At 43.5% G+C, this 22,745-nt stretch overlaps 1 protein-coding gene across 1 annotated transcript in view; it reads right to left on the bottom strand.

The window, feature by feature from the left end:
• Positions 1-827: 827 nt before the first annotated feature.
• The window catches only part of LOC129783655 (heat shock factor protein 5-like), a 42,468-nt gene continuing 20,550 nt past the window's right edge, over positions 828-22,745 (bottom strand). Inside the window, 3 exon segments of the mRNA XM_055793645.1 lie at positions 828-2,570; positions 3,739-3,814; positions 6,833-6,992. Coding sequence (XP_055649620.1) covers positions 2,492-2,570; positions 3,739-3,814; positions 6,833-6,992 — 315 coding nt within the window. The 3' untranslated portion in view covers positions 828-2,491.

The following is a 22,745-nucleotide window of genomic DNA, read 5'->3' as shown; positions in this document are numbered from 1 at the left end:
GAGCAGCCCTGAGGAGAAGGACTGTGGGGTGTTGGTGGATGAGAAGCTCAACTTGGCCCAGCAACGTGTGCTTGCAGCCCGGGAAGCCCAGGGCCGGGGCGGGTGGAAACTGGGCTGTAAATCCTGGGCCAAAGTTATTTCCTGCAGCTTAAGAAAACTGCGTGGGTCTGGTGATGTCTGGTTGCTGTCTTTAACTCCCCCCCTCCCCCCCCCCCAGTGGGCATTTCTAATAACAAAGGGTTAAAAGCCAGCAGGCAGTCCCCGCGGCGTGCAGGCAGCAGGCAGGCAGGTGCGAGCGGAGCCCAGAGCCCCCAGCAGCATCAAGGGCAGCACCGCCGCAGGCAGCGCGGCGGAGCCGAGCGGAGCGAAGTGTCTGCAGCAGCGCGAGCCCCGCGCACCGCCCCCCCGCGGGGCGCCCCCCCTCGCTGCCGCGGGCGCAAACCCTGCAAAGCCTCCGCAGCTGCGCAGAAAGCGCGCACGGGCCGGCGCAGCGCTGGGAGCCGCCGCCGCGGCTCCCGGAGAAGGGCCAGGGGCCGGGGCGGCTCGTTGCCGCGCAGCCAGGCTCGCCCCTGCAGCCGCCCCGCAGGAACTGGGACATGGCACAAAGGAAGAGCGGGCCGCCGGCTTGGGAACTGCTCCACCGGGCAGCGGCCGCTGGGTGATACACGTGTCAGCGAGAACCGCTGGAACAGGAAGCAGCTGTTTCTTCCAGCTGTGACACGCTCACCCTTGGTCATCGAGAACACGGAGAGAACACCGATGCGACACCCGTTGCTGTGCCAAAGCTCCATTTATTGCAACACCGCTACACGTCTGAAAAGGGAATCCAGCTGGCAGCTGCTGCACATCTGTCACTGCCAGAAAGCACCCCTGCTTCCAAGGCGTGTCCACCACCAGCAGACGGAGATCTAGGAAGAAAAGGCAACACTGAGTACACAGGAGGGCTCGGGTATGTTTCCCTCGGCAGCATACAGAGCCACCGCATTTCTATCGGGCACTACAAAATACGCTTCCAACGGCAGACTAGAACCTGATCACCTGAGGCCGACCCTGCCTGGGCAGGGGTACAACAGGGCACACACGGGAAACCACATCCCACCCTGCTCCCGGTAACAAGACTATCGGTAAAAACATCTTTATTACAGAAGGTGCTACTTATTTAAAATACCTTATTACAAAACATCTTTATTACAAAAGTTACTACTTTTTTAAAAATATCTTGTTACAAACCACCGTATTACAGAAGTTACTACTGGTTAAGAAAGATCTTATTACAGAAGCTGTAAGGAAAGGTTTCGCCTCAGTTCATCTTACTGCCCGGTGCTCCCTTAGCACATCCCGGCCACAGCTGGGAGCTACACAAGCCGAGGTGGTCCTGACAGCTTCTCTGCTCCCTTCTCGTGCGTTTTGCTCAGGGCTGGCTCGTATGAACACGCATGAAGCCATTACATGGATGGTTTAGGTGCTCTTCCACATGGATCTCCTGACCACCACAAGTAGAGGATGTGCCCCCTCTATCCTTCAAACAGTATTTTAACATGAACACAAATGTATAGCTATTAAAAACTTAAGATCTGCTATCAACATAAGTACAATCTTCCTCTAAAAGTTTAAAAAATATTTTCAAGACATAATTAGAACAGAGTACTAGAATAATAAATAACTTATCATTACAGATACCATTAGCATCAAAAGGAAATTATTAAACCAGAAGAATTCCCCAGGAACGTAAAAGATCAGCAGCTGTGACATACATACACTACATACCCTTGCTGGTGAAACAGAGAGCTGGTTCAGGAAGGAAGAAGGTTTCCTGGTTAATCACTTAGAAAATTAGCTCATCTTTCCTTTAGCTGCTCTCCTGAAATCTCTGACCCATTCAGACCCAGAATCTGGCGACTTTCCAATGCTTTTGTTTCATGCACGATCCCCAGTAAAGGGCCACGGTATGACTGCAAACAAAGGCAGCAAGAGCACCAACCACCACCTATGCTGAGCATACTGTAGCTCCCAACAACGTTAAATAGATAAATAAATAAGTGAAACAGATTCCTAACAGAGCACTAAAACCCATTTGCTTTCCAGTAAGGATGTCTCCAGAAAGTGTTTAAGGGTTCCTGTAAAGTTCAGGCTTTCCAAATCTAAAGAATACAAACAGCTAAGGAATTACTTCATATTAATTACTCTGACCACTAGGTGCTTTATAACTTGACAGGTAGAAAATGTAATGAAAGAGGCCTACTAAACAATACCCTACCAAGTTAAAAAGAAAGCAAAAAATAAGAGTGGTGTGGGGCTGGTTTTTTTGTTGGTTTTTTGCTGTTTTGTTTTGGGCTTTTTTGTGTGTGGTCTTTGGTGTTTTGTTGGGGGTTTTTTGGTTCGATTTTTTTTTTGAACACAGCTGAAATGATCCAAAGTGACTGTTGTGGGCAAAGCTCCACTGCTGCTGGAGTCTGACAGGGGAATCCAGCTGGCAGCTGCTGCACATTCGTCACCCACTTCTCACTCTCTTATTTCGTCCTCCAGAAAGCACCCCCGCTTCGGAGGTACATCCACCGGCAGATGGAGATCTAGGAAGAAAAGGGAATACTGAGTACGTATCAGTGCTTGGATATGTTTCCCTTGGCAGCATACAGAGCAATTGCATTTCTATCAGGTACTATAAAATATGCTTTCAATGTCAGACTATAACCTGATCACCTGAGGCCTACTGTTTAAAGAAATAGGAATTCTTCCAATTTTTCAAAAATTTAAATATAAAAACCCAAAGCAGATTATAAGAAAAGTGCTCCCATTCTTCAGTATGTATTATTTAGAAATGCCTTTGCCACCATGGATACCAAAAGCCAAACATGAATTACTATAAGCCCCTGGCAGTATCTAGAGAAAGGCCTGACCCGCTTGTGCCATATCCCTTTGTTTACCCAGAAAAGGCACAATTGCCTCAAAGCACACCACAGCCAGCGCCAGGATCCCAGAAAAAAATTGTGGCGTCACAGAGAGGACAGACAAGAGGCTCCTTTTTTGACAGTTACCTCGATCCACAGCAAAACAGAGATACTTCCCACGTATGGCCAGATCTTGCAGGTCAAGAAAGCGAACAAGTACCCCAATAAAGTCACAACAGCGCTACCACTGCAAACATCACCCACAAGAAATTTAACCTCTAAACAAACACATTCACATCTTCCAGCCTCTGTTCGTTCTCTGTACTGCCCAATAGGCACCACTTTTGCACTTTCTGACATCTGCCTCCTGCCAAAGCAGACTCTGTTGGGAACACATCTTGAAAACGCATAGGGATGGAGAAATGAGGGGGCTTGTAACAATGCACCTCTAAATTATGGCAAGTTAAGACACAGGGTATGACACCCACTCATCCCAAAGAGCAGACTGCCAGGACAGGCAATTTGAAATGCCTTCAATGAATATATAATGACGTCAAGGTAATGGCAACTGAGCTGGAGCAAGCAGCTGCCGCTCGGACTCCCGAGAGCAACTTCGCTTTGGGCTTCACACAGATGTTCGAGAGTTCAGGGCCAGGCCTGTCCGCACATTAACTCTTAACCCCTTTGTAGGAAGAGATCTCACTGTGACCGGATAGGAAAACTAAATGAACATTAACAATATGTTTGGCTGGAAGGTGCAGGAAACAGTTCAAGGGAACAGATGATAGCATGGGAGACCTTGCCTGAGTGAAGATTTGCCCTTAGCAATTGCACCTAGAAATCTATTTACCTTGGAGGGAATGAGAGAGAACACACAGTGACACAACTGCAGTGGCATGGGAGTGGGTGGTAAATGTCTAGGGCACCTTGCAGCATAAAAAAGAAAAAAAGTCAGAGACAGTCATCAGATTATTTGCAGGACTAGACGACTCACAGAAAAGATATGGTCAGCCATCGAGAAAGAAAGTTTTTTTCCTTAATGTCTCAGCATCAGCTTAAATGCTTCAATCCAGAAGTAACAAATTCCCCCTGCTCCATTCTGAGATGCCTATTTCCAGAAAGACGGGCTGCAAACAAAAATTCCTCCCATCAGAATGTGGTCCTTCTCCCGTGCTCTTTTAGAAGAGGAAGCACAAGCCACAGATATTAGGTCCAGTACAGCTGTGCTCACTAGCTGAGTGTACCTGTGGAGCACAATGCAGAGGAGATGGGGAAGGAGACTCAAAGTATTTACAGAGTTCCTCTCAATCCTTTGTGAAGTCCAAAAGGACTCCTGTTGCAAGTGTGTGTGCTGCCAACAAAAGCGGACAGATTTATTTCAAAACTCCCATTTTAACAGACAAGCTCAGCTAGAAAGTAGTGGGAAAAGCAGATGCATCATCAGCACCTTCAAATCTATGTCCTAAGAGCGAGCTTGGGGCTGAAAAAAAGCAGTCCCTGAAAGGTGAACTATTCCTTGCACCTCTGTGTGATAAACACGGCAGGAGCTAGAGCACCATACCCATCGCCTCTCAAGAAAAAGAGTGGGAAGTGAACAGACGACACAGCCCGTAATCATTTGCAATGATGTATCTTAGCGCCGAGTTAAGTTCTGCACCCTTTGTAGCAGACTCTGGCTCCCGGGAGGACTCAGAAGTAGTTGAAGAGGAGGCTTCTTCACCCACTGTGTAGTTAATCTGCATTAATGACATTAACTTACAAAAACCACAGTGGATGCTAAATGTTTGCACAGCTTCAAAAAGGGACTCTAAAAATCAATTGAAGGTTACTGAGGCCTTTTCTGCTTAATGGTACAGAAATGCCGAAGACACTGTTGGAGACAGGACAATGAACTAGAGACACCTTTCATCTTGATTCTGCTGGGCAGAATCTTCTTAAAACTGGTAAACTAGAATTTAGCTGAGAAGGCTGGTTAAATACATTGGTTTTCCATTTGAAGGAAGCAGATAACCTATCTCAGTGATTTACGGTGCTGCAGAGATGGGCTGGCAGCTATGGAGGGAAACCCTGGGGACGGTGTTTTAGTGAAAGGACGCTCGTCTTTTCTTGCTACAGAACAGCTGTGAAATGCAAAGAAGTCCAGTCCAGCTCTTTGGAGGGAAGCAATGCCTTCTCCACAAAGGAGGGGGTTTGATTCTTGGTGCGTTTTTACAGATTAACACCTTGGGTTGGGCTCAGAGCTGCTCCCAGTCACTGAAATGTACCACATTATATTGGCTCTCGCTGTGTGGTATCTAGAACTTGGTGTCACCGCGTAACAAAGAAAAGTGATGTTAAAGAAAAGTGACAGTAACAAAGAAAGTTAACATAGAAAAAAACAGCCTACTGAAATAGATGGAAGAAGAGCCTTTTTCACAGCAGGGTGTATGTATCAAAGTGCAGGCTCAGAAAACTTGCAAAGGAGTGCCCAAAGGAAAACAGAGAGGACTCCATCACACTCAGAGGGTAAGTTGCCAAGAAACACCTGGAAATCATCGTGATGCATTTCAGCACAGAGAGATTAAAAAAGAAGTTGTTTCCAAAGTCTCACAGAGGACAGGAGGTACTGACAGACAAAGGTGTAGTCAGAGCAGCAGAAGTCAGCTTGCACTTGAGTCTGCCTGCTTCAGGCTTACAGCTGACGTGCAGCTGACAGGCTATGCCAGCTTTGAGGCTTCTATCATGCACCCAACTGATTTTGGGCTAGCTTGAGCCTGATCACATTTGGCTCAGGTGTGCTGTCTATCTCTACCCTTAACACGCACACCAAGCCTCAAAGGTACAACAGTGGAAATGCAGACCTGGATGACCGTCACATTTCCCAGAGAGTAGACTATGCCAATTGTTGCTAATTAGCGTTAGCATAACAGTGTTTCATCCCTGTGGAACAATCCCATGGGAATGCTTTCCAACACGTTCCTGTACATAACTTTACAACTGGCATGTTAAGCAGATGTTTTGCTTCAGATATGAAAGATGAGAAGTTTGCTAGTTATCTGTGATACCAGGAAGTAATTGAACAAGAACTCTCGATCATGTGTTTTAAACAAAAGCTTGTCTTTTTTCAAGGTGGCTTCCCACCTTTTTTCTCAGCTTCCTGAGAGAAAGACTTTATTCCTTACTTAAATGTTTGAAACTGATGGGCATTATGAGCTGAACTATTAACTAGCATCATGATCTGGAATCTAGAAACTACCCTTTGAAGTGAGCAACAGCTCTTCAAGCTCTACCATCGGCTCTTTGATGAACAGCTGTGAGGGAAACAGCTTCTTAGAGACTTGCAGGCTGAACCAAATTCCCCTCTAGAATGGATCCCAAGTACTTTTTGTGTCCTCTTATGTCTCTCTAATCTGTGGACATTTAGGTTTTCCCTTCAGTTACTAGATTTGTGAAGTTTTTAGCCTCAGATACTCTGCGGCTTGTTTTTCTCATGTGCTTCAGGACACTATCAGACTGGTACAATGTATTCAGTGATCTGAGACAAAGAGTTCAGACTTCTACACTAGCTTCATCAGTTTGGTGGTTTTTGCCCCTGGAACTTCCATAGTTACCTCATTACTCAGTGTTTCCTTCACAGCACTGTCGCTCTCCAGCGAACACATCTATGGACTTAATCTCAATATTGTGACATCCAGGTTTCTGGCACAACTCCCAGAACTTCAAGTTTTATTTACTTACATAATTTATACCCTTGCCCACATCAGAGTAATTAGCATAAGTGTCTCTGTTGAAGCGTGTTGGTAAGTACACTAAGAGGTTGTACAAGTTTAATATTTTAGCGAAGGAACAATGAGGTACTTACACGGCAGACAACAAGTAAATTCTTCTACTCTCCCCTTTCTGTAATAGTTAGTTTCAGAGTAGCTGTCACCGTAATCTCTGAGAAAACAAAGAATCTTTCTTACCGAGAGAGTTGCCTGTGTCTGAACTGCGTCTTTTCCGGGAGAAAGATTTTACAGATGAATCTGTCTGTTCTACAGATTCGTTCACAGGCTCAGCTCCTGAAGTGAATTGTCTCTCTTCTGTCTCCGATGTCCTGGATTCACTTTTAACACTAGTATTCTCCTTAAAAAAACACAACACAACAACAAAAGAAATAAAACCAAAGATCACTCAATGTTATCTTATAATAAAACTAATATAAAACCAACAAAACAAAATAAAAGCTATTCTTCTCCACTCCAAAAGGGCATCTAACAGGTGGTGAACACTGCCTAGACAGTTGACATAGTAAGTGTTTTTAACTCAGAATTAAGGTTGCTAAATTGAAACAACCTCTTACAAAACATCATATCAAGCAAAATATGAGATCAGAAAACTAGAATACACAAAGATAGGGTACATGTCCCCACAGTCTGAACTTTTCCCTCAGTTATTAAACTAGCTAGAAGAAATAAGCCAGAAGAAATACAGGTGCACTCATTCTTACCAGCACGTGTAATAATAACGACAGATCTAGCTCAAACAACTTGACAGAGCTGTGTGATGCAGAACCACACGTGAACCACACATTTCTGGTTGGGAATCTCACCCCACCCCATCCAGTCGTTAAGACATTAAGTTATAATGTGTTGCTTGCTTTTTAGAGCCCTCTGCTGCTGCTCTACATGTATTTTGCTCTACATGTATTTTGCAGGCAACCATTTGGCAAACTGGTACATTTCCATGATCATGTGGCAAAAACCTGTAGCTTAAAAAAAAAAAAAAAAAAAAAGGCCCAAACAACCAAGTTCTGTTTCTATTTCACTGAGGCAGTACAGGCCCAAAGTTAAGCACCTGGAACCTACCTTTAGACAGAAAAATTTTCACAGTATCACCTGTTCTAGAATAGTCATCTCTTCTGCAAATATCTTATCCATCAATAACCTAAAGATGAATGACTGCTCAGAGCCTGCAATGTTTCCTTCTATTAAAGGGAAAAAAAGCTTTAGAAAAGCATTATGTGTGAGTTTACAGAAGACAAGAGGTCACACTTGGTAATAAGATAGCCTTTCCAAAAATCATGTTCACCACCTTGAGTCTGTCATTACTCCATGTTGAGTATATAACAGGCTATGTGTATACGTATCAATAGAAACACACATACATTGCTTGACAAAGTTGTATAATAACATTCAAAAAGGCCTGTGCAAATACAGTAATGGAGTACTCCAGGGAGAACTAGCTCCCTCCCACACACCTCCTGCACTTGCTGGATACCCATTTGACTCGTTTTTTCCTCTTTGAAATGTGCTGTCTGGATGTATTGCTTTAGTACTGTTAACAAGGCCACGTGAAAAACACGTGGCTAGCAGTGCCTTTTGTCTAATGTCTGAACCACAGCTCCTTCCCAGGCACAAAAACAAAGAAGGAAGGCAGGCTGTAGGTCACTACCTTCACCAGCTAGAATCCAAGTCTCACGAGTGATGATGACTTCTCTATTCCTGGTGGCATTTACATAATAGCAAGTTCTAGAAAAATTAGTGATCAGCCTTCATCAAGTAGTGAGAGAAGGGAAGATTTCTCAGGTAAGCATTCTAAACTGGGTATTCCACCGGACAACTGCTCTAGAAACTTCATTATTTAAAAAGAAGAGAATAATGAAAAGCAATACCAGGCAGGGGTTGTAGAAACCAAATTGCAGTGTTTGATAAAGAAAAAACAAATAACATGCATATTGGGATCACCATTATTAAGAAACTGTTACTAGCCTACATGGTGAAAGTAGTCTAGATACTCTAACTAGCAGTTCTGCAAAGGACGTGGGGATGCTGCAGTGCCCAGTAAGGCTAACGACACCTTGGGCTACACCGGTGACGTGCGGAATTAGACTCTCTAACTCGAAAGTTATAAAGTAGGTATGTTTATTGCGCGCAGATGCACGGGGGATCGCTCCTCCATAAGCGTGGGTGCCCGAAGTGACGAACCAACTCACATTTATACAATGAAACAAATTAACACCTATACATATTCGTTACCTAAACCCTGCTTTGTATGTTAATTAGCTTACCAGTCCGTTTTCTGGAATGTGGTGGTCTTGCAGGTTTGTAGGTGATTCATGTTCTTGTGACCATCCAATCTTCTTCAGGTGATTCATGTCCTTGTGACCATCCAATCTTCTCCAGCAAGGAGACTTAGCACTCCCTCCCTCTAGATAGCATTTGAATGTCTCTCATCTTTTTCTCATTCTCTTTTAAATAGCCCCTTTGTTAGAGAAAGAAGGGCAGGCGTCTCCCCGTCTCCCCTTTGTTAGAGGAAGAGGGGCAGGCGTCTCCTCAAAACTGTAGTTGTCTCCTCAGAGCTGTGTGCCTATGTGACCAGACACCGCACCCATGACTAGTCACCATACCCACATTCCTCGAGCAGACACATACAATCACAATCGATGTCCATTGTCCCCATTTCACACTATTTCTCCATATCAATCCCCCCTTTTCTATTAAATTAAGTAAATTCTTTTACTTAAGCAGTCTTCCCGAATGATATAAAGCATCATACATAAGTGTTACCCTTTTAAACATTCTCCAAACCCACAAATATAACATAATGGTTAATATTAAGGAAATTCCTAAACTGATCAATAAGATCACAATGGGGTGTACCATAGTGTTAAGAATTCCTGTTGCAGAAGGTGACCAGCCAAAGAGAGTATTCCACCAATTATGGTTTCCATCCTGTTCTACCTTTTTAAAACTTTCTTGATCCCCTCTACATCATGATGGGTCATAAGAAGAGTTTCGTGTCCCTTTTCTTTGGTTTCTTCCAGTATACGTTGTAAATCTGCATGTTTTAATAGTTCTTTTATACTATTTATATTTAGTCCTATGGGGGTAGGAATTATCATCTGTGATAGGGTAAAGTTGGATTTTAAGAATTGATGAGACACTACTGGGGCTGAGTAACTAAAATCGCATCCTGTGATAGTAGTAAAATTACAAATACAGTAATTTGAATATTGTGCAGTCTCTTTTACCTCCCCATCTATGGTTATTGTGTTACACTTAGTTCTCAAACATGCACATCCCTTCCCTGCATATATAATTACTGTTTTCAAGTTTGCATTTGGTCGGGCCTCGAAATGACATATTTTCTGATCTGTATCTAAACAAGTATCCTGAGCCATTGTAGTATTGCTTTCACAGAGGAAGGCCTGCTGTTCTCGTATAATACAAGATTCTAAATCTACTGTTTGCCACTTGTCGCCTATCTTTCTGGCCCATGTTCTATGTTCAAAAGGATATAGGAGCACCCCATTATGGTTAATTCCAAGGGCTACAATGGGGTGTATGGTAATTATTACTGCATTATGTATGGTTAACACAAAAGCTGTGATGGTGTGTGTGTTGGGGTCATAGGTAAAGTTCACCATATTCCACCATGACTGGAGTTTTCTTTCTACCTCCGTAGCATTGTCCCAAACCATCTTTCGAATTTCCGTAGGAAATATGCCTTCCTCTCCTTCTCTTATTATGGATGCAGCTATTGATTGCATCCACGTTTGGGCTTGGATACAACTTAGAGCCAGGGCGACGTCGTCCTGTAAACCACCTAATGCCTTAGTGATGAGTTGATGATCTTCCATGTTTATTTGTTCCCACCTGGGGAGTACCTTCGATATCAACCATTGGTGCGCCCCTAATGCCAATAATGAAGATTTTAGTGGTTGTTGTAGTTTTGATAGATCGGCCGTGGTGGCGGCTAGTTTATTCATTATTACCTCTGAGTCTATGGAATTTAATACTCCGAGTCCTGTTCCCAACATTCCAGTTACATCTCTCATTATTCTGTTTCGATAAATATTTCCCCTTTTTCTTAACCAAGTTGTCCATCCCTCATAAGAGGTTCGTAAGAAGGGGGAACAGGATGGCTTAGCATCAGAAACATTGACTTGTATTTTTAACTCTATTCTTTTAAGAGACCATTCTGGGTTAAACAACATTTGTTGCTGACCTGTATTTCTGATTACATATGGTCCAATTGTATAAATTTTTGGATTTGGTTTAGTTAATTTAAGATCAAGCGTTAATGGGGTTGTTGTAACTGTGGTGGTGGTAGGAACAGTGGTTAGCATGATTGTTATTTTGATCTTATAAGTCAGAGCTGTTCTTGGGGATTCCTTTCCTAGGCATATTATAAAATTGTGCCAACATTCCCGTGAATTAAAGCACATGGTTGTATTTAGAAGGGTAAATTCCTTATCTACCTTTCTGACATTAATCAGGGTGTCTCCTGAAATCTTGGTGTTATCCTTTTCATTATATGTTTGACACCCTACTTCGGTCGACTTTGTGTACATCCTCCCGATCCCATTGATTCCTTTGGTACACCTCATTTTCAGAAAAAAACACCATAGCTAGTTTCGTCTTTGAGTCCACCTTTCCCATTATTCCAGTGTGTTTTTTCTGGGCATGATTCCAAGGCCAGTTATCAGGCTCTTGGTTGTAGGCAAGAGAGAGGGTACAAAAAAACACAAATGGTTTAAACCCACTCTTGATCATTTTAAGAATCTAAATGTTCCTCATATATACATATAAAATCTGTTTTGATCAAAAATATCTTTGTTTGAGTTGGGGCTTACTGATAACAAGTTGGGCAAGACTGGCCACTGGCTCAGTCCCAGACTTTTTGTTCTATATTGTTTGTTGTGGTGCCCTTCCCATACGGTGGATCTACAACCGCTCAGGTTCACTTACTTGCCACCCACATTGTTCCCATTTTTCCGAGTAAATTTGAGTTTCAGTTCTTTTTTTATCTGGGGTTACTTTCCACGAAGTTGCAGGGGCTTTCTTAATCCGGGTATGGTGAATCCAAGAATTCTGTCCCTCAACCTTGACTGCAGTGTAGGTGGTGAGTAGGACTTGGAAAGGTCCGGTCCACTGTGGTTCCAGGGTTTTATCTGCAAAACACTTAACGTATACATAGTCCCCTGGTCGTATATCGTGAACAGGTCCATCCAGACCCCTACTGCGTGTTCCCATCACATGCTTCTCAATTCTTATTAATTGTTTGTTTAGTGCCACCATATAGGAAGTCATTGTTTCTTCACCAATTTGTGAAGACATCCCCTCCTGTACCCCATAGGGTCGTCCATATAAAATTTCAAATGGGCTAAGCCCCTCTTTTGCTCTTGGTCTAGTTCGAATTCGTGTAAGAGCTAATGGCAAAGACTGGGGCCAAGTTAGATTTGTTTCTTGACCTAACTTGACAATCTGTTGTTTGATTAGATGATTCATCTTTTCCACCTGGCCACTCGATTGTGGTCAGTATGGGGTATGTAATTGCCAATCTGTTCCTAGATGGTGGCTGATCTGTTGTACTATTCTGGACACAAAATGTGGTCCTCTATCCGAGGACATTACTGCTGGGACTCCAAACCTAGGTATTATCTCTTGGAGTAGTATTTTGGTCACTTCCCGGGCTTTAGCAGTTCTGCACGGGAAGGCTTCCGGCCAACCTGAAAAGGTATCTGTTAGTACCAATATCGATACCCCCCTTTTCTAGGAAGTTCTGAGAAATCGATCTGCCAATGTTGCCCTGGAACATTTCCTCTATTAATGTTCCCTAGTTTTATTTTATTTGCTGTATTGGGATTATTGCGTAAACACATTTCACATTGCTGAGTCACCTGTTTTATTACAGTATACAAGTTTCACCCTATCAATTTCTGATTTAGACTTTTATATAAAGTATCAGCTCCCCAATGCATCTTATTAATAATAGGGCTGTGGTCCATATTAAATTGGATGGTACCACTATACAACCATCCCTTAAATAAATCCACTTATTTATTTTTATTTTATCATTCATGTCCTGAATTACCTTTAAGTTTTCTTTAGAATAGTTTGGCTCTTGATCTGTACTTTCAGTTTGGATTTTATCATCTGGTATTAAGGATAATTCCTCCTTTCCTACCTCCTCTGTTACTCGTCTGGCCTCATGGTCGGCCAGGCAGTTTTCAATTTCCAAATCAGTGCCTCAGAGTGGGCCATGCCTCACATCAAGGTCGGGCATGGCATATGTTCCCACCGCTCAACGCCTACTGGGTTGCAGCCAACAGCGGAGCTCAAGATTCTGCTTGGTGGCAAACACAGAGGCCAACCCAGTCTTGCCCTTGACTATGGTAGGAGGCACCTGACCAACCTTATTCCTTGTACTTCGTTGTCAATGCAGTTTCATCTGCACATCCCATAACAAGTCACTGTCATGGCAAAACACACAGATTTACATTAGTAGAACTACTACAGAGTGTATTTTATTTCACTTTTTCTGCCAATATCCCCACAGCCTTGCTGACCAAGGGATATTGTTTTTATCTGAACTGAGCAAGCCTCCCCCTTATCATTTTACTGTAACAGGTAAAGCGTTTTTCACCTTTCCTGGAATTTATTTTCAGATACACCTGGTTAAAAATTTCTCTTACTTCAGGGAGGTCCTCTTTTCCTCTTTTCTGCTGAATTAAAGATAAGCTCAATATTTCAATTACTTGATCATATTTAACTTTTAATTTCATTTCCCCTTCTTTAAATGTCTAGATGTTCTAATAAATCTCCTCCCAACAAAGATTTTGGTGAATTTGGCATTCTTATTTGGTTTTTTAGTTTGTACTTTAAAGGTTTCAGGATGTTTTCCTGGTGGCCAGCAGCTCCCACAACTGTAACAATTTTTTTTAATTTTTTTTTTTTTTTTTTTTTTACTGAAGTTTAACAAGTAAGTTGGTTTTGTATTCACTAAAATTCCACCTCATACCCATTCCCTGCCCTAAAAGGGGCCGTTACCGGTCCTGTTGTACTGCAAATGCTGCAGCAATTGGGGTGACATTGTCAGGTCCTTCTGCTCAATTGTCAGCAATAGCAACCACTCCTCCTTACCAGCAGAAGGGTTCGGGGCAGGAGATGCTGTTCCTGCTCTGCAGGTTACACAAGCCTGCCTCTGCAGCAGCACTTCTGTTTTAACTCTTTCTTACCCTGAGTGCAAATCTGCTACTTGTTGCTTTAAGTCTGTTATTACATATCATGCTTTTGCAGGCAAACAGAAAACATCCTGCCATGCATCCCAGCATGATTCAGTCGCACCTTCGAGGGGGTACAGGGGTTTGTACAAACTCACCCCAACACTTTCACAAGGTCTTTGATTCTCCACACACACACACACGCCTCAGGTTTTACATACATCAGTACAAGTTTTTATATCTTACAACGTGTTTCATTCTGGTTGCTCCACAGAAGGAACCGCAACCTGAGCTTTTAAACACAAAAATTTCAACAAGAACATCTTTCTAGTTTAGGTCTCAGTTTTTCCTATCCTTTTCTAGAGCCACAATCAAAGATCAGGTGATGTTAATCCCGCACACTTTCTAGTGCTAGTACCATAGGATCCCGAGGGGGTACTAATCCACAGTCCTTTTGCCACTCAGGTTTGTCCTGGAGGACGAAGAACATGTCTGCATACGATACTTCGTCCCATTTTCCTTCTCTTCTCAGACACAACATTAATTGCAGGAGAGTGTTATAATCTATTGTTCCTCCCTCCTGAGGCCATTTCGCATCACTCTCCAATTTATACAAAGGCCACCACTGATTACAATATTTAACCAATTTCCTTCTATTTTCGGTACCACCATGTCCTACGATATCGCTCCAATGTTTTAATATACAACCCAAGGGCGATTTTTCACAGGGCTTACTCCTTCCATTTCCCATTTTGCAATTTTATTTACTTTGTTTTTCTCCGGCCGCCGTAGCCACCCAAGGTCGGAAACACGGATAGAGCTTCTTACTCGTATTGCACTCAAACGTGTGTCTCAAGCACTCTTGCACTCACACTCAGTCAAAATAATTAAGCTATACACGGAAAATCAAAATGCGCATCTCAATCACACCATTCACACTCTCCGGGCAGCCCTCAGTCACACAAGCAGTGTGTTATACGGTACCGTGCACTTACGTACAACTTTTAGGAACACTAACAGTTCACAAAGTATGCATTTCAATGAACAATTGCCAATAAACAAACAACAAACAAAAACCAATTTTTCCTGGTCTTAAGCAGAGTGTTAAGTTTTCCGCTATTTGCCACGAATTACCAGAATATCATTATTTTTCAACATACATTTCATAACTCCGATTTTTGAACATATAACAAGACAACACATAGAACAAACAAGACACAGAGCGCTATTTCAGTTGTTACATTCTAGGAATTCCCCAATTCTTAAGACAACCTAAAGGAAGTTTTTAGCTTCCTCTTTTTCCTACGCAAAAGTTTCCCTTTTACTTTTGCTGTGAGGTCCCTCTTGTTCCTGTGAGATTCCGCCTTATTCCGTCCCGCCCCCCGCTTTCTGTCACGAGGCCTCCGGGCTTTTAGGAATGGCAGTAACCTCGGGTTTGCTCGATCTGCCCTCAAGATCGCTAGCGGCCACCCCTTGGTCAGCAAACCCCCTCCCAAGGTACCTTTCCTCCTGGGGACTACGCTGCGCGCCGGAAGTCTCCGTGCGTCTCACCAGCCGCCCCGTTACTAAACATACCGCTTTATCCGTGGATCCAGGGGTTTCTCTTCTGCTCCCGGGTGAACAGCTGAGAAGAGGAGGCTCCTCCGAGGAAATCTCCCGGGGCGCGCCTAGGAGCGTCTGCTCCGCAGCTGGTCCCTCAGCCGAGCAGAAATCCTCCTGCCTGGCTCGCCAAAACTGACGTGCGGAATTAGACTCTATAACTCGAAAGTTATAAAGTAGGTATGTTTATTGCGCGCAGATGCACGGGGGATTGCTCCTCCATAAGCGTGCGTGCCCGAAGTGACGAACCATCTCACATTTATACAATGAAACAAATGAATAGTCAATTAACACCTATACATATTCGTTACCTAAACCCCGCTTCGTATGTTAATTAGCTTACCAGTCCGTTTTCTGGAATGTGGTGGTCTTGCAGGTTTGTAGGTGATTCATGTTCTTGTGACCATCCAATCTTCTTCAGGTGATTCATGTCCTTGTGACCATCCAATCTTCTCCAGCAAGGAGACTTAGCACTCCCTCCCTCTAGATAGCATTTGAATGTCTCTCATCTTTTTCTCATTCTCTTTTAAATAGCCCCTTTGTTAGAGAAAGAAGGGCAGGCGTCTCCCCTTTGTTAGAGGAAGAGGGGCAGGTGTCTCCTCAAAACTGTAGTTGTCTCCTCAGAGCTGTGTGCCTATGTGACCAGACACCACACCCATGACTAGTCACCATACCCACATTCCTCGAGCAGACACATACAATCACAATCGATGTCCATTGTCCCCATTTCACACTATTTCTCCATATCACCAGGACAAGCGTGGCCAGCAAACTGAGGAAATTTCATTCCCCCTCACTGGTGAACCTGTACTTCCAATGCTGTGTCCAATTTTAACCCTTACAGCTGCGTGTGTGGAAACTGAAGAGCAGTCATACTGCACAGCACCCCTTTCAGATTTCTTTTTATCACTGTGTGCAGGAGTGGGCTGGAAACTAGGACCATGCATGGCAATCAGTTAGCTGAGGGGAATGTGCTCGGGCTTGTCTGGACAACAATTAACATGATGAGGCACGTTTGCAGAGCACAGGGGAGTGGGAGACGGATGGCGCCAAGGATGGCGCCAAGGAAAGGTAACACCTTGCTGTTAATTGCTGGTAGTTAACCACCAATCAGGGATTGCCTAGTATGCAAGGCTTAGCTTCAAGAACCAATTAGTTTAAAACGCGCAGCTTTTGAAAGTGTATATAAAGTCGTGCTCCTGTACAATAAACCGACATTTGCTTGCATCAAGCTGCGTCCCGTCTCTTCATTTGCCGCAAATTGGTGACCCTGACGTGATCCGTTTAAGGATCTAACGTGAAGGGCTTTTGAATCGCCTATCTGAGCGACTTGCAGCGAATCCCACAGAACTTTGAATGATCTGCTGAAAGGAAGCAGGAGCCGGCCAGAAATCCCTCCGGAGGTGAGAGGTGAGCTGTGGGAAATCCGTAATGGGGAATCAGGCTTCGTCCCCAGAAGGAGACGTTTATGAGCTTATGAAAGGTCTTCTTAATAAACATAAGAAAAATATCTCTGGACAAGACCTTAAAGCAATGCTCAAGTGGGTGCAAGTAAATATGCCCGCAGTGACTGCATCTACAATTTTTACGCGGGAACTTTGGGACGACACGGGGGTGAAATTATGGGATTCTGCGACAAAAGGCAATATTGAGTCCCACCGTCTGCTTTCTTCATGGAGAGTTATTTTTGAGACTATGAAAGCAGAGGAAGGAGAGGAGGAGGAATCGCAAGCTCCTATAGCTCTTTCCTCATCAGCCTCTAAGTCACAGTGCTCTAGACCCCTGGGTGTCAATGCAGTGGGGTATCCGCCAGAAGAAGATCCTTTTGACCCAGGACCGATAGACCGTGAAAAAGAACTTGATTTATACCCTCCTGATCTACGTGATGTGTGGACAAAAATAAAGAAACAAGCCTTAAAGGAGGGGGATTTGGACATGGCTAAAACTATTGTTGCTCCGGTCTTGTATTCTCAGGGTCGAGCAGGGGGAGCACGATGGGAGGCTCTTTCTTTTTCGGTTGTTAAAGAACTGCGCCGCACAGTTACAGAACATGGTATTTCTTCTCCCTATTTTATAAGCCTGTTATCTTCTGTGTTTGATACTTATATCATGACTCCTCATGATTTGAAATCTTTAGCACAATTGTTACTAACCCCGACTCAGTACACGTTGTGGGAGTCGCATTGGAGAGGAGGACTGCAAGCACTCCTGCTCACGTATGTTAATCACGATGAACCTGTATTAGCTGCACTGACAATAGAGCATCTTACGGGCACCGGGGCACATGCTGATCCGGTAACACAGGCTCAACACTGCCCCCGTGCGGCTCTCGAGGCAATTAGAGGAGAGGCAAAAAAGGCTTTTTTCCAGGTTCCTGATGTACAAAAGCCACAAAAAGCTTTTACTAACATCACTCAGGAGTCTCGAGAACCTTATATGCAGTTTATTGATAGACTAAAACAGGCTTTGGAACGTCAAGTAGGTAATGCGGAAGCTCGGGATATATTGCTAACAAAACTAGCTGTTGAAAATGCTAATGCTGATTGTAAAAGGCTATTGAAGTCTCTTCCCAACCCAAACCCCACTCTGGTGGAAATGGTGGAAGCATGTAACCGAATCGGTACGGTTGACCATAAGTTTGAAGCTATGGCTGCTGCTTTTGCAACAATGCATGGTGTGGGGAATTGCTATGGTTGTGGTAAGCCTGGTCATCTAAAGAGAAATTGTCTTGCGTGGGCTGCGGGGAATAAACAACAACCTCCTGGTCCTGGAGTTTGTCCGACATGTCGGAAAGGGCGTCATTATGCTAATCAATGTCGATCTAAGTATGATTTCCAGGGACAACCGATACAGGGAAACCGACCGCGGAGCGCGCGGCAGCGACGCGCGCAGACACAAATGCCACAGCTGGCATTTCAACAAGCTCGGAGAGAAGTACCGACACCTCAAGTCTCTGTCCAGCAACCTCAGGCAGCACAGGATTGGACCTGGCAACCTCACACACAGTAACGTTGCTCGATTCCTCGGTTCATTTATTATCAACAAATGTCAAAGGACCATTACCCCCTGATACACAGGCTCTATTAATTGGTAGATCTTCCACAACATTGTCTGGTCTATTTGTTTTACCAGGTGTTATTGACTCTGACAGTGTGGACGAAATCAAAATTATGGCATGGACTCCATTTCCACCTTGTACGATACCTCAAGGTAGTAGAATAGCGCAATTGATTTTGATCCCGGCAGGGGGAGGCTCTCTTACCTCTGATCACCCTCCGCAGAGGAGAGGAGGTTTTGGATCTACAGGGTTACCTCACATTTTGTGGGTACAATCTATTTCTCCACAGCGACCTATGTATCAGTGTACCCTTATTCATAATGACCAACAAATAGCACTAAATGGGATCATTGACACTGGAGCTGATGTCACAGTAATTTCTCAAGCCCAATGGCCTCCGCAATGGCCACTGACTAATGTCTCTCAGACACTGGCTGGGATAGGGGGGACCGGTAACAGTCGTCAGAGTTTGGAACTAATTCAAATTCAAGGACCAGAGGGACATGTGGCTTCTGTTAAACCTTTTGTGCTACCTGTCCCTATGGTTTTGTGGGGACGTGATGTATTGTCACAATGGGGAATGTCTATCCGCACACATTTTTAGACGGGGCCATTGAAGTGCGTGACACCCTAAAAATAACCTGGAAGACTGATGTTCCTATTTGGGTGGATCAATGGCCCCTTCCTATGGAAAAACTTCGCGCACTTCAAAACTTAGTCTCAGAACAACTGTCCAAAGGACACATTGTGCCCTCTACCAGCCCATGGAATTCACCAGTTTTTGTTATTAAAAAACAAACTGGCAAGTGGCGCTTGCTCCATGATCTCAGAAAAATTAATGATGCTATGGAAGATATGGGAGCCCTCCAACCCGGGCTCCCGTCTCCAACTATGATCCCTCGACACTGGCATCTAACTGTCATAGATCTTAAAGATTGTTTTTTCAGTATCCCATTGCATCTAGATGATACCCCAAAATTTGCCTTTTCCATTCCAAGCATCAACATGCAAGCTCCGTTGCAGAGATATCAGTGGGTTGTACTGCCACAAGATATGAAAAATAGCCCTACAATGTGTCAATGCTATGTTGCGAAAATACTCAGTCCTGTCCGAAATGCTATGCCTACTGTGTTATTGTATCATTATATGGATGACCTTTTAGTGGCAGCACAACATCACGAAGTCATGGAGAAAGCTGTAGCCCTTGTCATAGATGCCGTGAATTCGGCAGGCCTCTCTATAGCACCAGAAAAGGTCCAAAAGTTTCCCCCTTGGAAGTATCTGGGCTGGCGAATAAGAGCACAAACTATTATTCCTCAACCATTGCAGATCAATACCAATGTAAGAAACCTGCATGATGCACAAAAATTACTGAGAACAATAAATTGGGTTCGACCATTATTGGGAATTTCTAATACAGACTTGGGTCCTTTGTTTGACCTACTAAAAGGGGACACTAATCTTTGTTCTCCACGTAATCTTAACCCTGAAGCAGATACATCTTTACAAAAGGTTGCCTCAGCTATCGCTTCTCGACAGGCCCACCGATGGGCCCTTGAACTACCTTTTTACTTGATTATTTTAAACCCTGTACGACAGCCTCATGCCCTGATATTTCAATGGGACCTTCAGAACTCAGACCCCCTGTTAATTATTGAATGGATCTTTTTACCTAACCAGCCTACAAAAACTATTTTGACACAACGTGAAATGTTTGCCTCTCTGATTGTTAAAGCTCGATCACACCTGTTAACCTTATCAGGGAAGGATTTTGTCTGTATTTGTCTACCAATAACAACAGTATACTTAAAATGGCTTTATCAGCAATCAGACACCTTTGTTATGGCACTTGCCGACTATACAGGCCAAATAACTTCTCATCCACCTTCACACAAACTGTTTAACATTGATTTTCATCTGATGTTAAAACCCAGAAGAAGCGAACAACCCTTACAGGCGCTTACTGTCTTTACAGATGGATCAGGCAAATCACATAAATCTGTTCTTCTATGGTGGGATGATCAACGGAGACAATGGGATTCGGATATAGAGACAGTCTCCGGTTCACCTCAAATAGTAGAACTGAATGCAGTTGTTCGTGTTTTCCGAAAATGGAATGTACCACTCAACCTTGTTACTGATTCTGCTTATGTTGCAGGTATTGTTACACGAGCTGAAGCTTCTGTGCTGCGGAATGTTTCACATTCACAACTTTTTACCCTGTTACAGGAACTTATTTTCCTTTTGGACTCTGGATCTGCACCTTATTTTGTTATGCATATTAGGTCTCATACCTCACTACCTGGTTTTCTTGCAGAAGGCAATCGACGAGCTGACCTATTGACGTTACCAGTTCAAGTACTGCCAGACCGTATTGCACAAGCTAAACTAAGTCACTCTTTTTTCCATCAAAATGCTGGAGCTCTTAAGCGACAGTTTGACCTTACTTCTCAACAAGCATCAAATATTATTGCTGTCTGTCCTGATTGTCAAAAACATTCTTTCCCATCAATTGCTACAGGAGTTAATCCTAGAGGATTACAAAGCCTACAATTATGGCAAACAGATGTCACACATTATTCTGAATTTGGTAACCTTAAATATATCCACTCTTCCATTGATACATTTTCAGGTGCCTTGTTTGCCTCTTGTCACACAGAAGAAAAGGCACGAGATATTCGTAGACATTTAATGCGTGCTTTTGCTACATTGGGTATTCCTATTAAAGATAAAGACAGATAATGGTCCAGCTTATGTTTCAACAACTATGAAAAACTTTTTTGCCCTGTGGGGTATAACTCATATTACTGGCATTCCTCATTCCCCCACCAGTCAATCTCTCATTGAACGGTCTCATCAGTCTCTAAAGCGTTTATTACAACAACAAAAAGGGGGAATGGGAATGGCTATTCCGGAGGAACGGTTACAGAAAGCATTGTATGTTTTTAATTTTTTGAATTGTTCTTTAATAGATAACAACCCACCGATAGTTCGACATTTCACTGCAAATGCCTCCTTCGAGGCACGGGTTAAAGCCCCAGTATTGGTCCGAGATCCAGAAACAGGTAAAATTATGGGACCATATCCTCTTGTTACATGGGGAAAAGGTTATGCTTGTGTCTCTACAGAAAAAGGACCTAGATGGATCCCAGCGAAGAATGTAAGACCTTTCTGTGAACCTTTACTGCAGACAACTGATACCGACACCGACCCTACAGAATGAAATAAAAACTGTGTGAGGATTACTGTTTTGCATTAATGTTAGATACCCAAAATCAGGACATAGAATATAGATTTCACCTTTTACAGCGCCTAGAACGAACACTATCACCCTGGATCAAACCACTTAACAAAGGTAATACGTTTGGACCAAGCACGGGACAGGACAACTCGGACAATGATTCCATTGACACTGATAAGGGGAATGAAGGATTCATAATGAGAGAGTAACTAGGTATTGTGAAGGAGAATAGGAAAGTTAAACATGGTTATTTAGTGTTTAATAGGTGTCTGCACGCTTGTAGAGATATATAGTTATGTAACTACATGAATGGTTTCTGCCCTGAGCCTGGTGGCGCATACAGCTGCGGTTTGTGTCCGGGCTCAGAGATGTAAATAGGGGCTTCTCTGTAAAGTGTCTCTCTTTGCATGAAAAAGAGGGAATGAAGGGAATGACCCCAGAGGTATGTTCAGAGAAGGCATGCTATGTTTCGAACTTTTTGACTGGTGCAGTTCTTGGTTGGTGTGCCCTTCCACCTATGTATAATGTTAATCCAAAAGAAGCTGATATTGTTTACACTTTGAATGTCGGTAATTGTCTTTCTGTAGATACTAATGTAGTAGGAGGCTATGATGGGAACGTGTCGCAGCGGTTCTTCTCTTATCCAGAGTAACAGCAGGGAAAGCATTAAAGAGTTAAATCACCTTGTTTGATAAGCAGTTAAGAATGTGAGTCAAAATTGCCACTGCTTTTGTTGTTGGTTCAGGGACATGGCTGTGAGGATTTTGATGGTATGTGCTGCGTGGATTTTAGGCGCCCCATTGCAGCAACATGTTATCAAAATCTGAGAAAATTTCAGCCTTTTTGGCATTCATTCACTCAATTGGCAGTATTGTTTGTTTGCTATTACCTTGGTTGCAGTCATGTTTGCAAGGGCCCTGCAGAACATGGCAAGCCTGGTACTAGCTGTTCAAAAACAAAAAGGGGAAATTGTAAAATTGTACGGAACAAAGA

This window comes from Falco peregrinus, chromosome 1, assembly GCF_023634155.1.
Source record: "Falco peregrinus isolate bFalPer1 chromosome 1, bFalPer1.pri, whole genome shotgun sequence".
NCBI classification, from domain to species: Eukaryota; Metazoa; Chordata; class Aves; order Falconiformes; family Falconidae; genus Falco; species Falco peregrinus.
Note: the sequence above shows the minus strand (reverse complement) of the source record. Positions and strands in the feature narration are given on the sequence as shown.